Below are 16,376 nucleotides of genomic sequence, written 5' to 3'. Positions count from 1 at the left end.
CTGGCTCTTCTCGTTGTTTGTTAGTCATTGTTCAGATCATGTCAAATTCATTCTTCGTTGAATTAAAAAACATAACAAAAAAACAATGTGTGACCTCAATGTGTCATCTTTGCTCATCATGTCTTGGCTGTTGTAGCAGTTTGTCTACATTCAACTTAGCTTTCTCCTGAAAGTACAAGCTACCAAGCTAGGCTATCATTTCTGAACTTCTCAGTTTGATAGTTTAGCTCACTAAATCTGCAAGGATACAGATTATTAATACTGGAAATGATTGCTCTTCCTTGTCCTTTATGTTAATGCTATTCCAGCACTGCAGAGTCATCTGCCACTCACCTACACAGCTGTGCCTCGCTAATGTTAGCTGTCTGTAATGAATGGGTTTTATTGTGTTGATTACAAAAAACGGGAAGGGGATCAGTACACAGAGCTACGTCACTGTGTGTTTTAAACCAAAAAGAACTTGATGGTGTCAAATAAGGCCTAACAATGTTATCTCTCCAGCTGGTTTCAGGTATAGTCAAGTACTCCAAAGTGCAGTTTTGACATCCTCAAGGGTGTCTCCCGCTTTAGCCCTGTGACACCTGCTTTCAGGCTCTGCCTCACACTGTCACGCTGCTCACAGTAATGTCAGGCCAAATAAGAGAAAGCCTCAAAGCCTCTCTTTTCTGGACAAAAAAAAAAAAGCATAAACAGGCTTTCTCTGCACACAGGACAACATCTGAATATGAGGCTTTTTTTGTATTTCAGCCACAAGCACAAAAGACAGTTTTCAGTGTAGTTCTGTGTAGTTCAATAGTTTCAAAATAACATAATTCAATAAATAATTGAAAAAGAAGGGGAGGTGTTGAAAATGTTTATCTCAAATATTTTCAGTTGAAAAAAAACAGTACGCTAAAAAACACAAATGTGATTTGGGAGACGAATTCACAGCTCAGGAACAGTTTTTGTTGCTGCCTCCATGATTCGACATCCACTGATGTGACCAATCAGAATCTGGAATTCTAAAGAAGCGAGGGTTCCTCCAATGATTATCATTGTACAGACCAGTGCACATAACATAGGGGCAGCAGGTTTTGAAGCAATGTATGCTGTCATAGTAATGACATTACAACAACAGTGCATTAAAGAAATCCAGGTGCTAGACTAGAGTGCCTGCAGTGTTAAATCCAACACCCAAGTGGAAATTTGAGTATTCTAAGGCCACAGACTGTTCAGCAAGTGAAATCCTATATTCAGCAAGAAATAGGTAAACACTTTGCTTTCAAAACTGCAGCAACTGATCTCCAAACAAAGAGAGGTGATGCTACTGCTGTATCTACTGTATCTACACTTTACAACATCTCCCAATGTTTTTAGCAACTGGATACTCTAAAATAAAATAAATAAATAAATTTTGTACCTTGTACCTTTTTTTGATAAGACTTTTTTTCCTGCAGTACTCGTCTCTCATCAGTACGTATGGTGAGCAGTGTATCATAGCAACACTCTAAATCAATCTCCTACCATTGGTGCTTATAAGCAGAGATACTGCATTGCTCAAATCTCTGGTAATAATATTGGCTTTCTGTGTAAGAGATGTGGAAATGCAAGCTGAAGCTCTCTTAATATATACAAATGAAAACCACAAAGAACTTTAAAAATAAATTTGGATTTCAGCTCTGTGTGCAGGTCAGCTTCTCGACGCAATTGCCTGCCGTCACAGCAAAGTTCAATATCGTGTGCAGCAGGGATTTGATGCATGGGACACCGTGAGTCCTGCTTGATGAATCTCTCTATCTTTAAAAATGGAATTTCAGAGTCAACCTTCTAGTCTCTCATTTGACAGGGCCTATAATTGGACATGTCAGTGGCAATTTAACATGATCCATTTATTTACCAATCCGTCCTCGGAGTCATCAATCACCTCATCCTTCAGACGCACCGCGTCGTCTCTGCAGCGGGCGCCTGCGTGCAAGTGAGATGGACAGTCATGTGGGTGGCTGTGCGCTGGTGTAGGTTTGCCTGCCTTTGACCCCCACAGTGTTAGCGGACAGGGTGTGCTATTTGAGTAGGCAGCGATCACGGTTATTGGATGACATTTGGAACAGTGCCGAAGCGAGCCAGTGTGAGTCTTGAATAAACACAGGGAAGGCTCCCTGCCCGCTACTGACCTTTGCATGAGCAGGGAGGGTCAGGAGGCCTAATACTATGTTATTAAGGAGATGTTATTTGTATCACCTGTAACTGACTCTTGTGGGCAGCTGCCACCAAGGACTTCTTTGCTCTTTTGTTCTCGCTTTTTTTTTCTTGACAGAAATATACAATAAGTGTTTGTCATTCCTCAGGTGCGGCTGGAGTGGCCAACAGACCTGGCCATTAACCCACTGGACAACTCCCTGTACATTCTCGACAACAACATCGTCCTGCAGGTAGAGAAATACGCACGAAACAAAGCAGAGGCTTGCAAGAGAGGGAAATATACGCCTGCTTCTCATTCATTCTTCTGCTTTCTTATGAGACATTGGGACTATATGTAGCAGTGGAAGAGAGGGTAATAAAATATTTTTCACAAATTGCAGTGCTGTCACTTTAGGTGAATTTAGAGTGAGTGAGGCTGCTAACATAAAAGAAAGCAAAAAAAGCACCTTGTTAAAAAAAATAACATGCTATCGCAGGTCTCTGCAGGAGTTGTTTTTAAGAAAATGTCACTCAGCTTTTTTCTCCAAAATTAATGAATTGCCTGTTTGAGCATGTTCAAAAGTAATGAGTCAGGAGATGAGGCAGGCGATGTTTGATACACCGGATCAAAACCAAAGCAATTCAACAGAGTGGCTGACTCTGTTGAATTGATGTAAGTGTCTGTATTGTGCCTCTCTCTTTTATAACAGATAATACGTTGTGGTGTATTTCCTTAGGTGTCAGAAAGTCTGCAGGTGCGGATTGTAGCAGGACGTCCCATCCACTGCCAGGTTCCAGGTATTGACCATCACTTGGTGAGCCGGGCGGCTGTGCGCGCCACCCTGGAGGCAGCTAAGGCCATCGCCCTGTCCCACCTGGGCACGCTGTACATTGCTGAGACTGATGAGAGGCGAATCAACCGCATCCAGCAGGTCACTAAAAATACTTTTGAGGGCACCTGTTAATGATGCATTCATCGCAGTTCTCATGTTGCAAATTTATACTGAATTTGCAAAAGACCATACTTATCCAGAGTGTTAATATACTGCTCAAAAAATGAAAGGAACACTTTGTAATCAGTAGAGCATCAAGATGATTAAACTTCTGGGACATTGATCTGGTCAGTTAAGTAGCCGAGGGGGTTGTTAATCAGTTTCAGCTGCTTTAGTGTTGATGAAATTAACAACAGGTGCACTAGAGGAGCAACAATGAGACAACCTCCAAATCAGAAATACTTTTAGAGGTGGAGGCCACTGACATTTTTTCCCTTCTCATCTTTTCTGGCTTTTTTTCACTACGTTTGTATTTGGCTAGTGTCAGTGTCGCTGCTCATATTCCTCCAGGATGACACATCAATAGGTTTGCTGTGGCTCCCAGCATAGCATCAAGACCATAGAGGAGATTTCAGGAGAGCTGGTCAGGGCTGTAGAAGGTCCTCAACATGTCAGCAAGACCCAAATCTGCTCCTCTGTGCAAAGAGGAACGGGATGAAAAATGACCTCCAGAAGGCCACTGGTGTGAATGTCTCTGACCAAAACATCAGAAACAGACTTGGTCCTTTAGTGAGCCCTGTGCTCACAGTCCAGCACCTTGGACCCTGACTGGCATTTGCCATTGAGTACCAGGATTGGCTGGTCCACCACTGGTGGTCTGTGCTTTTCACAGATGAGAACAGCTTCACCCTGACAGACATGTAAGGGTCTCTACAGACCTCTACAGGCTAGGCATTGGCATCCTCACTGCCATTAGGTGTCAGAATGAAATCCTAGGACCTACTATCAGACCCTGCACTGGTGCAGTGAGTCTTGCGATCCTCCTGGTGCACAACAATGGCCTCATGTGGCAAGAGTATTCAGGCAGTTCCTGGAGGCTGAAGGAATTGATACCATTGAATGACCCCCTTGCTCGCCTGACCTAAATCGAGTAGAGCACCTCTGGGATATTATGTTTTAGTCCATCTGACACTGCACCTCAGACTGTCGAGGAGCTCGGTGATGCCCCGGCCCAGATATGAGACGAGATCCCCCAGGACACCATCCATCGTTTCATTAGGTGCCCTGATGTTGTCAGGCATGCATACAAGCACGTGGGGTCATACAAGCTACAAACTAGAACCATTTGAAATGTAAGCAAAATGGACTAGCATGCAACATCATTTTTTCACTTTGATTTTCACGTGTCTTTGAATTCAGCCCCTCTGTAGGTTGAGCATTTTCATTTCCATCAAAGGATGTGACATCTTTTCATTCCTAACACATTAACCAGTCCATATTAGTGTAGATCCAGGCTTTATCTCATGTTTTTGAGCAGTGTATATTCCTCCATATTACCCTGACATTGCAATGCATGCCTCTTGTCTCTTCGCATGAACGTTTTCCACGTCTCTGATGAAAATAACCACAGGAAAAAAGAAACAGCTCAGCTAGAGCTGACACTGGCAATCCATCTGGCCTTATGACACTAATTTACCTTCACACTTGTTGCATCATGAGTCCCACTGTGAACAGGTTGTTTGCCTAACAGATGCTACGCAGCAAGGTAGTGTGTCAAGTCTGTGTCTAGGACGTAGATGCTCAAAATCAGAGGCATTCAAAAAATAATCAAGAAGTACGGTTTCAGTTTTAGAGACAAAAAAAGTATATATAGTATATTACTTTTTTTCTGTCCATTTGCTCCATTAGGTAGCAGCATGTTGCCACAGCACTGCAGCATTTTGGAACCAACAGCACAAAGGTAGTGCCTGCTGGACTCAATCAATAGCACCTTTGTGGTGTGCAGCAACACGCTGGGTCCATGTGGAGGCAGACAGGAACATATAATACCTCAAATGCCTTTTTATTGGGTACCGACCAGCCATGTTGCAAAGGGCAATGAAAAGACCTTTTTTTTTCACTGCGTTTGTCACACCTATTTTATGTTTGGCATTTTTAGGCTCCTATTTATCAAGCGTCTCAGTTGGACTCAGACAGGAATGGATCCATCCATGTTTGTTAAGGTTTCCACCCTATTCAGCAACAGGTGCCAGACTGACAGTGAATGACACCGCTTTGTAACAACGAGCCGTAAAGTAAAATTAATGATGATTTGTTTAGATGTGTGTGATGACGAGTTGGGATTATCTCAGCAGTTTGTGATGTGCAATCAATCAGTGCATTAAAAAATAAAGAACAGCCAGGCAAATACAATGTGATGCAGGACAAATGAAATACAGAACACTTCATGCGTGAATTAAGTGCTCGGTTTCACTTTCAATGGTTCGCACCAGCTTGTACTGTTTAGCCAGCAAGTCTTTTTTTAGTGTAATAAGCTCTATTAAATGTGTACGTGCCTTGGCCTTCATACTAAGTATTTAGGCGATGACTTGGCACCGCCTGCGGTCTGCGCTCACGGTCCAGGCACGTCTTCCCATCACATAGACTCAGAACATTTGGCCAGGACATCCAGGACCACACATGCATAACCAATATGTGCTTTTTAAATTTTTATCTTGCATAAGTTGCTGTGTTATTCGTTATATCACACTGGAGCATTACAATCAAACTCATTACATGCCACATTTGCTCCGTTGTGCCCGTCTTTATCTGCTTTAAATTAAGGGCAATTTGCAACAACTTTTTATTTTCTGTTTATTGGGCATATGTTTAAAGATGAAGCATTTGTTGTACTGATAAGAGGAAACAAGCTGTTTTTTCCCTGTGTGATTAGAACAGTTTGCATGGCGAAACGAATTACACCTTACATATCAGAACATAATAAGCACGACATAAAACATCATCTTGTTCTGAGAAGGCTGAGATGAAGAACAGCACATGATCTGTTTCACCATGTCACTGTTTGTTTACCGAAAGTCAAAATGCAGAAGCAGTGTGTGAAAAACCTAAACACACCCCATCATTCAGTACCCTGTAAAACCGCCTGTGGCAGTAATAAATGGAGTTAACCGTTTTCTCGATGACCTTATCAGTCTCTCGTTTCGTTGTGAAGGAATTTTGGCTCTCGCGTCTTTACAGCGTCGCTTCAGTTCATTGAGGTTTGTGGTTCGTTTGTGCACAGCTCTCTTAAGAGCCTGCCACAGTATTTCAGTCAGTTTGAGGTGTAGACTTTGACTGGGCCAAGGCAACGCTTTGGTTCTTTTCTTTGTCAGTGTTTCTGTTGTGCTTTTGATCATCGTTCTGATGCTTTACCCAATTACTGCCAGGCTTTAGGTGTCAGACAGATGGCCTCTAGAATACGTTGGCACTCTACTTTGGGCTCAACCATTGCAAGGTGCAAGACGAGCTCAAATCATCACCCCTCCACCACCGTGCTTGACGGTTGATATGAGGTGTTTGTGCTTATATGTTCGGTTTTTGCTAAATCTGCGCTGTGCATCGTGGACAAACAGCTCCACTTTGTTCTTTATTGTCCAAAGGACGTTGTTTCAGAAGTCTTGCGGTTCGTTCAGATGCAGCTTTTCAAATATGAATCATGCTGCCATCTTATTTTTAGAGAGAAGAGGGTCTCCCCTGACATCCATCCATACTTTTTCAGTCTATTTCTAATTGTGCTGTCATGAACTTTAACATTTAGCTTGCTGATTTAGGTCTGTGGACTCTAAGATGTAGGTTTTGGGTGTTTTTACGGTTTCTCTGAGCAATGCATAGACTGACCTTAGGGTGAATTTGCTGGGACTTCCACTCTTGTGAAGATTAGCAGCTGTCTTGAATGTTTTCCCTTTGTGACTCTTTCTATCTGATTGATGGGAAGCAACGGGTTGTTCTTCCTCCAGACCAGCAAACTGCCAAAGCTTCTGCTTTCATAGAGGTGCTCACACTTGCTGATAAATGAACAAAGTGAATTTGATTAGCAGCACATGGCTGCTACTTACCCTCTAATTCTTATTGAAGCTGTGCGTAAACGTGTACTGTTTCCTCACTCGCTGCTTCTAAATTTGGCTTAAATTAACACTGACATAATATATTGTGTTATTCATCTGTGGTTGTATCTACCTGCTTTTATTATGTCCTGATCCGAAAAACCTTAGATTCGAGTATTTTATAGGTCAAGGTGATGAAATTCTGCTTCTAAACCTAAAATTAGGAGTAAGGTTTTCTCTACTCTCAGATGCCAGGATGAATAGAGATTTTGGAAAGTAGTTTTGCGGGAATTGTGCTAATTTACTTGTTTTTTTTCCCAGACACTGGAAACATGGGGTTTTCTGGATTTGGCAATGCAAACAAACGAGCTGCAGTAGGGAACGGCTTTATAATAAACACCTCAGATAAACTTTCCCTGTGGAATCATAAAGTTGATAAAAGCAAGTCTTCATCAAACATATCATCTTCGACAATTATCTTCCAACAATGCACGGTCCTCTCGGGCTAGTTAAGCAGCATCGGCCTCCCAAGATTAATCAAAATCAAGCTGTTGTTGCAACAGTTTTCACCTCCATTTGCAGCTCACCTCCCCATCAGGACAATCAGCTTAATTTGTTTGGAGAGCGAGACTTAATGTTCCAAAGATCTGTCAATCAGTCAGCAAGGGAATAGTGTCATACATCGAAGATGCATAATGCCTTTGTTTGTCTAAACTTCACGGAGAGGCACCAAAGATATCATCGGTGATGTTTTTGGCTAAAGGAACAGCGGATACACGCAAAGCGATATTGTAACTCAGCGCAGGTTTTTATATGAAATGCCATCATTATCTTATTTGCCAGAGAGATGAGACATTACAAAGGCTGTTGTGGAACATTACCTTCTGTTTAACAGTGGCCTCCTGCAGCACGTTGTGACATGTCGCTTTTTGAAAACTCCACAGGTGTCAACCAACGGCGAGATATCGATTATCTCCGGAGCCCCCACGGACTGCGATTGCAAGATAGACCCCAACTGCGACTGCTTCTCTGGTGGGTCACCAGGCACACATACGCACACTTGTTATGTGAGGAGTGCAGGATTAAGTAATGTGAACGTATTAGATTATGCTTAATAGGATTAGAGCGCTACAAAACATGCAAAAGCATTTGAGAATTAATTCTGGTGGCATCATACTCGGCCTGCTTCAGAAGTATTTTTAGAGGAAACAAAAACTGGAGCATTGTGAAGCTCGGAGGATTTGATTTAGTCTGTATATCTTGATATTGAGTGGGTAAATCTGGCTGCCCCGTGCGTCCCTGCTGGACAATAATTTGATTAGCACTTTCCCTCCCCGACTTATTAAAGTCAGCTGGAATCTTAGTGTCTAGGAAGAGCCGCTTCGACTTCGAAAAAATGTGACAATGACTTTTATATAAATGATGACAATACCCAGGAAAGAAAAGACCGCCTATAACATCAGGCTGGAGAATTAAGAGAACGACTTGACTGTGAGCGTTTGTGTGTTGGCTAAACAGAAAGTGGATGCTTGTGTGTGTGTGGGTCGATGTATTTATATTTGTATTCATAGGAAGGCTTCTTCTTTGTGGAGACCTCCAGCTAAATTCAGTAGCAACCAGCTCAGGAGAAACCTTTCAAATCCATTCAAATTACAGCTGGTGAAAGAAAATGCTCACTTCCACACGCCAAATGTTTTAACTGGTTGCTGTATCATGGTTGGGCACCTGAAATGCAATAAAAGGAAGAGGAAAAGGACCCAACAAATAAGCAGATGTTCTTTTGACAGTTAGGCCGTGCTTTCATTGTAAGTGTCAGCGGATGTGATTTTATCATTTAATTCTGCTCATAAAAATCAGTCTCTTTTCTATTCAAAATGGAGGGAAGTGTCTCTCCCATGCCACAAGCCAATGGGCTGTAACCATCCCTATTCCTTGAGTTGTACTTTGCATATTTTCAATCATGTCTCGCTGTTAACAGATGATTACTCTCTTCAGAGGCTTTCCGTTTCCATCCCTTCGCCGTAAACACTCACACAGTGTGTTTGAACGCGGACACGTATGCGAGCGCACACCCGCCGATACTAACGGATGCGAGCCCGCGCGCGGTCGCCCACAAAAGCATACACACATAATGCGCATGCTGTCGCGAGATAAACTGCCACCCTGCTGTCTGCACAGACCCATCAGAGGCCCCAGGCCTACTGCTGACAACATCTAAAGAGCTTCACCCAGCTGTTATCCTGCTGTGCAACCAAAGACATCTGGATGCATTCAGTCGCCTACTACCACCGTCTGATAAGACCGAGGTCACTATCAAGGTGGTCATATCCACTCCACTGGGAAGTTACCATATCCCAATAGGTCCACGTCCTGAGCCAAACTGATAACCGCTTAAGCGGCACCATGGGATCCTCGTATTTTGCCAACCTGCGTGTGGACTGGTTGTGACTTCTCGCTTTCGCTGGAGAACGAATTGTATTTCTCAGTGTGGTTAGAACTGATGCTGCTTTGAATTATGCTATTTTGTTGATAAAGAGCTTTTCCTGTCCTTACCAAAATGACGAGTTCCCGTTTTTCCTATCAGGAGACGGAGGCTACGCCCGTGACGCTCGTCTCAAAGCCCCGTCCTCTCTGGCAGTGGCTCCCAATGGCACCCTGTATATTGCTGATCTGGGCAATATCCGGATCAGAGCTGTAAGCCCCAACCAGCCCCAGCCCAGCCCAGCCGGACTGGTGGAAATCAGCTCACCTCTGGACCAGGAGCTCTATCTCTTTAGCCAGGTTCTTATCACAATGCCTAATGTGTGTATTTGCATGTAAAATATTTGGATACCAGCAAATTGTCTTTTTAATTCATAATTTATTAGCACATTTAACAGACTGACTAACTCAAGTGTTTACTTGGATTTGCACATTGCTAAATTAAAACGGATTAAGCCACGCAAGCTCATTTGTACACAGAAATTAGTCTGAGATAATTAGTTATTAATAATTGACACACAGTAACTGCTAGTTGGGCCTGTTAGGAAGGTAGCTAACTGAACCAGCTAACAAAGCTAGCATTAGCTTTCTAATATGACCCATTTAGAGAAAAATAAAGAATAAATGCGGTAAACTGGCTAAACTTTAATAACTTGGGATGATTTTGGATTGCATTTCACAAAAATAATATTCCTCACTTCCAAGTCTCGTTCTAATAGCTTTGAATGATTGAATGATCAAATAATGTTAGCTAGGTTAGCCTAATCCAATCAGGGTGTTTACTGGCTCAGAGTGGGCTTTTGTGGGTTACTAAGCACGACAGTAAGCATGATCGATGCACACAAGATAGTGAGCCTATTGCCTTATGTTGCAGAAATCTAGCATTTCCTGTTATTTCTGATCATTTAATAAACAAAACGGTTCATTTTGCCTGAGAAAATAAAACTCTTATTTGAATGAATGAATATCTTTATTCGAGCAACCGAATAATAATAAAGTTATTGTAATGTACAATTGTAATATACAATTACACACACAATAAAAAAAAAAAAAAAACAAGTTTAGCTCGAAAAGGAGTGGGATGAAGACAAGCTTTTTAACTCCCACCCCTACAATCTTATCTGAGTTTTAAATTTTGTAGTTACGCAGTACATTTAAATATTTGTGACATACAATTACAATTATAAAATTATCACATTGTCATAATTACAACATACAGTAGTGTAAATATTAAGCATCAGTAATACAGTCTTTGTTACCACCGTTGAGTATCACAGTCATCACCATCATGGTCATTACATCCTCTCCATATATTATTTATATTTTAGCTATGAAAATATCAATGAAGTTTGCTTCCATTGTATAGTAGTAACTTTATCAATTTTACTTTTGAGAATTAATTCTGGTCTACTGTTTCCTAATAATGGAGATAGCAGTAATAACAACAGCATAAGACAATATCAACAGTGTCCATTTCAACTCTACAAGATAATTGTTTATATAAGTATTTGTTGTTAACATTCTATATATAAACAAAGAAGAAAGAAAGAGAAAGAGAGAAAAAAAAAAAGAAAAAAAAAATCAAAAAATGATTTTAAAATTTCATACAGACAACAGTTATTCATTACATATTCTAAGCTCTAAAATGAACGTGTTTCTTCATCTTTAAATATATAATTTAAAGAAATAAACCCCATAATTTACAGTAGTTATGGTTAATGTGTGTGTACCTTTCTGTTTATATATACTTCATTGTTTTTGGAATCATTTTGTTTTATTGATGCAACAAAATTAGCAAATCACTAGTCTGAGAGTACAGAGTACCTAATAGTTTCTAAATTTACAGGTTTTGTCATTTGCAGAAGCTGAATCCTCAACAGTGTCTCTCTCTCCCTCTGATAGAATGGTTCCCACCTGTACACCAAACACCTGATCACAGGTCACTACCTGTACAACTTCTCTTACGGCACAGACGGCCAGTTGTCGGGGATGATGAGCCGCGACGGCCGCAGCCTCCAGGTGAGGAGGGATGCTCACGGAGTGCCTCTCTGGCTGGCTCTACCTGGCGGACAGGTGTACTGGCTGTCCCTTAGCAACAGTGGCACGCTGAGGAAGGTGTCTGCCCAAGGCCACGACATCGCCCACATCACTTACCATGGCAACACAGGTCTCCTAGCAACCAAAAGTGATGAGAACAGTTGGACCACTGTGTATGAGTGAGTTTGCGGTTTATTTATAAAGCTTATCTGCTTATTGCGATCTTCTTTTTGTCTGTCCCCGCTCTTTCTCTCTTCTCCTTCCTTCCTGTTCTCGCTTTGTTGCTTGACTCTGAATGTTTGAGCTAACACTGCATTGCATGAATGTGTATTCACATGACAAGGTTTACGTTAGGGGTATGAAATATGAGTGCCATCTGGTGGTCACTTCTGCATCAACAAAGCTGGAGAAGGCCTGGGGTGGGATTGGGTGGTGTGACTTTTTTTTTCTTTCTTCTTTTTAGTCTTTGCTTAAAGTGACTGATTAGGTGAAGGACGTCTGCTGCAACTCTTTGAACACACGCGTGTTTAGTATTGCACATATAGTACAGGCAGAAAAACACATCTGTCTGAATTATTCACCACTGCCTAGCCGGTCTCTGTCTCAGATTCCACAGCTGGATAATTACACATATAAATCATAGTTGACACTCACTGCGAGCTCATGCTAGCGCACGGGAGCATGCATATGTGTGCCTGCGTGCTTTTTGCGGGCTTGGCTGTGTTCATTTGCCTGCGAGCGATGGATTTCTGCGCGTGTTTGTGCATGTGTGTGCGCGCGTCTGTGTGTATTTGTTTGCTTATTGCCTTTGTGTTTATTCTCCAAGGTACAACAGCGAGGGTCGAGTGACCAACATCACCTTACCGACGGCGGAGGTGAGCGGTTTCCATGGCAACCTGGAGCGCTGGTCTCGGGTGGAGGTTGAAGCGTCCAACCGTGAGAACTTTGTCACCAGCACAAACTTGTCTGCCAGCGACACCATCTACATGTTCAGACAAGGTGCAGCATCACAATGAGTTCTGCGCTTTTGCCTTTTAAATTCCTCACAGCTCATTATTCAGACTGTTTATGCATCGCAGCCACAGGTGTATTGGTTTTATGTATTTACTGGTTGATACAGAGAAAAGATTAAAGCTTCCGAACCATTCATCTACCCTCAGCTTCTATTACCAGCAACTTGCCACAAGGCTATTTATGAGTCATGTGAAGAGGCACTAAACCATACACCACATACTCTGTAGAGGGCAGGGTGTAAGGTTACAGCGATGTTTAAACATTTATGCCGGCAAACGTGGCTGTTATTCTGGTTTAAGTCAGAAACTCTGACCTGCGTTTCTCTCATTCTTCATCGCTGGAGATTCACAGCTTTAAGTAAGCATTTATCCGCTTCTATAAATAATTTCACATACAGATCTGGTGCGACCTCTTTACATAACCGGATGAATGGGCAGCGGGGGGGAGAAAAAGTGCTGTTTATTTACACAAAACATGCTACATTTGACTGACTCGTGAAATGCCCTAACAACTGCTGGGGCAAAGCAGAAAAAAAATGGAAAAGAGGGCAGAGATGAGAAGAGGAGAAAATGAGAGTGGAGTGAAGAAGCCACTCATGGGAGCAGTTTCTTCTCATGTCATCCCTTTAATTGCTTTCTTGCAGTTGTCACACTGACAGGACTGCAGGGAGGGAAAATCTGCGCCAACTCGCACGCGCTCAGTCACACGCGCGCGCACAAACACATGCATGTACGCCACGCTACAGTGTGACAGAGCTGCCAGGGAAAAAAGTTGAAATGACCCACTATTTTTCAAGCACCACCTCTTTCTCCGCCACCCACAATTTCACCGTGTCCTCGCCTGCCTCTGAGGCAACAATAACCATATGTACAGAATAGGTTTTTTTACGGCGGCGGAGGGAATAGAAGTTACTATCCGGTTTATTAGCCGCGTTAAGCTTTATGGTTAAAATATAGTTTTATGGTTATTTTCACCCCTCTTTTTCTAAATTTTTGTATTAATTGTGTTTTAAACATGAGACAAAGCCATCTTGGCATGTGTGAAAGTGTGTGGAAGCCTAACTCTGAGCAGGGCAGAAATGAAAGAGCAGTTTCTGAGAATGCTTTGCAATGTGTGAAAAGCTGCTATACCCCACCTTCCTCTCCTTCTTTCTCTCTCTGTCCTCTCTTTCTCCTTTCATTGCCCCCCCTCTCTCTCACTCTCTCATTATCTGTCTCCTGCGTTCCTCCTTTCTAAAGATGTAATAGCTGATGCAGTACAATGCTAATGTTGCAGAGAGCTTTAAAAAACACTCAGCACAGTGATTTAAGCAATTAATTCAAATAAAACGCACACACAAAGAGCCAGACATCGCATTCATGCAGCCCGCTTCTCACAGATTTCCTCTCAAGGCTGATTTTTTTTCTTTTCTTTTTGACATACACTGACTAATGTTTTCTTCACACTTCTTTTTTCTCATCTGTTGTTGCATATTTGCATCTCTGTGCACTTGTGGTTTTTTTGTGTGTGTGTCTGACCCACCCACGACAAACGGTCGACCCTCGACACCCACCCTCCCCCCCTTCCACATCCCCACAATTCACACTTACGCTTGCACTTTCCCACTCCAGATCACTCTCAGAGCTCGTACAGAGTCAGCGCCGACGGGTCGTTTCTGGTGACGCTGGCCAGCGGGATGGAGCTGTCGCTAAGCACCGAGCCCCTCATCCTGGGGGGCGTCGGGGGTGGAGTCAGTCCCACGGCCAGCCGCTGCAACATCAGCTTGCCTGGAGACCACGCCCCGAGCCTGATAGAGTGGAGGCAGAGGAAGGAGCAGAGCAAGACTAACTACAGCACTTACGAACGCAGGCTCAGGGTAAAACACTAAATCATCAGCCTGTTATTACGCCAACTGTGATAATATATAAAACACAATCCTGCGGAATCAGTGCTGCACAAAGGCATTGGGAATTAACAAGAGAATGCACGCAACTAGTCGAATATCTCAGAATCCCATATGAATGGATCAAATAAGCAGCCCGGCAACATTTTAGGAGTACGCGGGGTTAAGCTGTGCAATTTGACATTTAACCAGGGGGACAAAAAGTGTCACTTTTAAGCGCTAAGAGTTGCGCAATCCGGTAGATTTTGAGCGATTGATGATGTCAGCGGAGGTGATAATAGGTCAAATGACTCGTAACCTGTTAGCTGTACTTTCCACACGCACAGGCTGCAACACCTCTGCAGTGGCGATGAAAGCACAAACAGGAGATTTCCTGAGAAAAGGGCATTTATGTTACGTGCAGCAATTAATTAGCATTCCCCGGGAAACAGTTCTCTCACTTGTTCGCCAGGCAGCTTATTGTTTATAAATGCAGACCAGGGTTTGCTGGAAATGTCACAATTAATTCATCTGGACTAATGAAATCTTTGCTGCTCTCAGACATGCCACTTCATTCATATATTTGCACGTCTGCGACTTCAATCACCATTTACGAAGATTTTAATGCTGTTAAAAAAAAGCTTCTGTTTGTGTTCTTGCCACTAGCTGACATTTAACTGCTTTGCTTTCCAGGCACATAACAGGAACCTGCTGTCCATAGACTTTGATCAAAGCACCAGAGTTGGGAAGATATACGATGACCACAGGAAGTTCACCCTCCACATTCAGTATGACCAGCTGGGCCGGCCTGTCGTGTGGTCACCCAGCAGCAAATACACTGAAGTAAACATCAGTTATTCAGGTGGAGGACTGCTTTCAGCCATCCACCGCGGAGAATGGTCCGAGCGGCTGGAGTACGAGAGTGACAGGGTGACGTCCAGAGCCTGGGTCAACGGCAAGATCTGGAGCTACACGTACGCAGACAGAGTGAGTAGAAAGTTTGAAGCGAACGTGACAGACAGCTTGTGATGAGGTCCTGCTGAGATTTGTTTTCAGGGCTCCTGTCGCCGTTTTCTTCTTGCCTTTGCTGCTTGCAGAAATCTAACACATCTTCTCCACTTACGTTTCCTTCTTGGTGCAGCTATCCGAAACCGGCGCTGAGATTAAAGGCAAACCAAAAAAAAGCGCCTCAGTTGTGGGAAACGAAAGTAAAGAAGTGAAAGCATATTAAAATCAGTAACAGGTGCTATATTACCAAGCATCTTTTTAATGTGTTTCCCTCAGTTTGAGGGGCTTTCCATTTAGGTTATGAACATCAGTTTGCAGAGCGAATATTAGATCTGCCATACGTTTAATGGTTGGGCAGACCTTTTAAACTTGGCCTTGTGTCTTCACGACTGCAACAGCGCGCACAGTCAAGAGATGTAAAGGCAGACGGTGTGTTCTTTCTGATCGATTGCATAACTCCAGCATGTTTCAAGGTTCGGCAAATAGATTTTCTCAAAATAAAACAGCAGTAAAGTCTTTGCAGTAAACACTCGTCATCCTCTGGCAGATGTTTAGAAGTTATATTCGCTATAAGGAATTTTTCTAGTCAAAGAAACTCAAACAGTGTGTGTGACTAAGCTGAGAGCTACCAGAAGATATAATTTCCACCCTTGAAATTAATTGAAATATTTAATGACATGATATTCAGTCTGAAATATATTTAGTGTCAAGGATTTTGGTCTAAGACAAAATTAGAGTGAAAATGAGCTTATATTACAGAACCATCTAGAAATTAATACCACCTTCATGTATTATTAACACATTAATATCATACCTTACAGTTGAATAAAGACATTAAAGAGAACATTGTTTTAGTGCAGCTGAAACTGTGTGAATAGCTACGGAGATTTTTAAGGGGGGGGGAGCAGCGGTAAACAAAAACGCTGCTGTCTGAAAACCAATTATGGTTTTTCTTTTTTCTCG

At 42.5% G+C, this 16,376-nt stretch overlaps 1 protein-coding gene across 1 annotated transcript in view; it reads left to right on the top strand.

The window, feature by feature from the left end:
* tenm1 (teneurin transmembrane protein 1) overlaps nucleotides 1-16,376 on the top strand; it is a 190,295-nt gene that overhangs the window by 163,758 nt on the left and 10,161 nt on the right. The window contains exons 24-31 of the mRNA XM_084941232.1: nucleotides 2,325-2,408; nucleotides 2,895-3,089; nucleotides 7,957-8,044; nucleotides 9,597-9,793; nucleotides 11,396-11,709; nucleotides 12,357-12,529; nucleotides 14,155-14,399; nucleotides 15,099-15,392. Of these exons, the coding sequence (XP_084797358.1) occupies nucleotides 2,325-2,408; nucleotides 2,895-3,089; nucleotides 7,957-8,044; nucleotides 9,597-9,793; nucleotides 11,396-11,709; nucleotides 12,357-12,529; nucleotides 14,155-14,399; nucleotides 15,099-15,392 (1,590 nt within the window). The remainder of the gene's footprint in view (nucleotides 1-2,324; nucleotides 2,409-2,894; nucleotides 3,090-7,956; nucleotides 8,045-9,596; nucleotides 9,794-11,395; nucleotides 11,710-12,356; nucleotides 12,530-14,154; nucleotides 14,400-15,098; nucleotides 15,393-16,376) is intronic.

This window comes from Perissodus microlepis, chromosome 2, assembly GCF_051167445.1.
Source record: "Perissodus microlepis isolate ML-2025 ecotype Zambia chromosome 2, ASM5116744v1, whole genome shotgun sequence".
In the NCBI taxonomy this organism is placed as follows: Eukaryota; Metazoa; Chordata; class Actinopteri; order Cichliformes; family Cichlidae; genus Perissodus; species Perissodus microlepis.
Note: the sequence above shows the minus strand (reverse complement) of the source record. Positions and strands in the feature narration are given on the sequence as shown.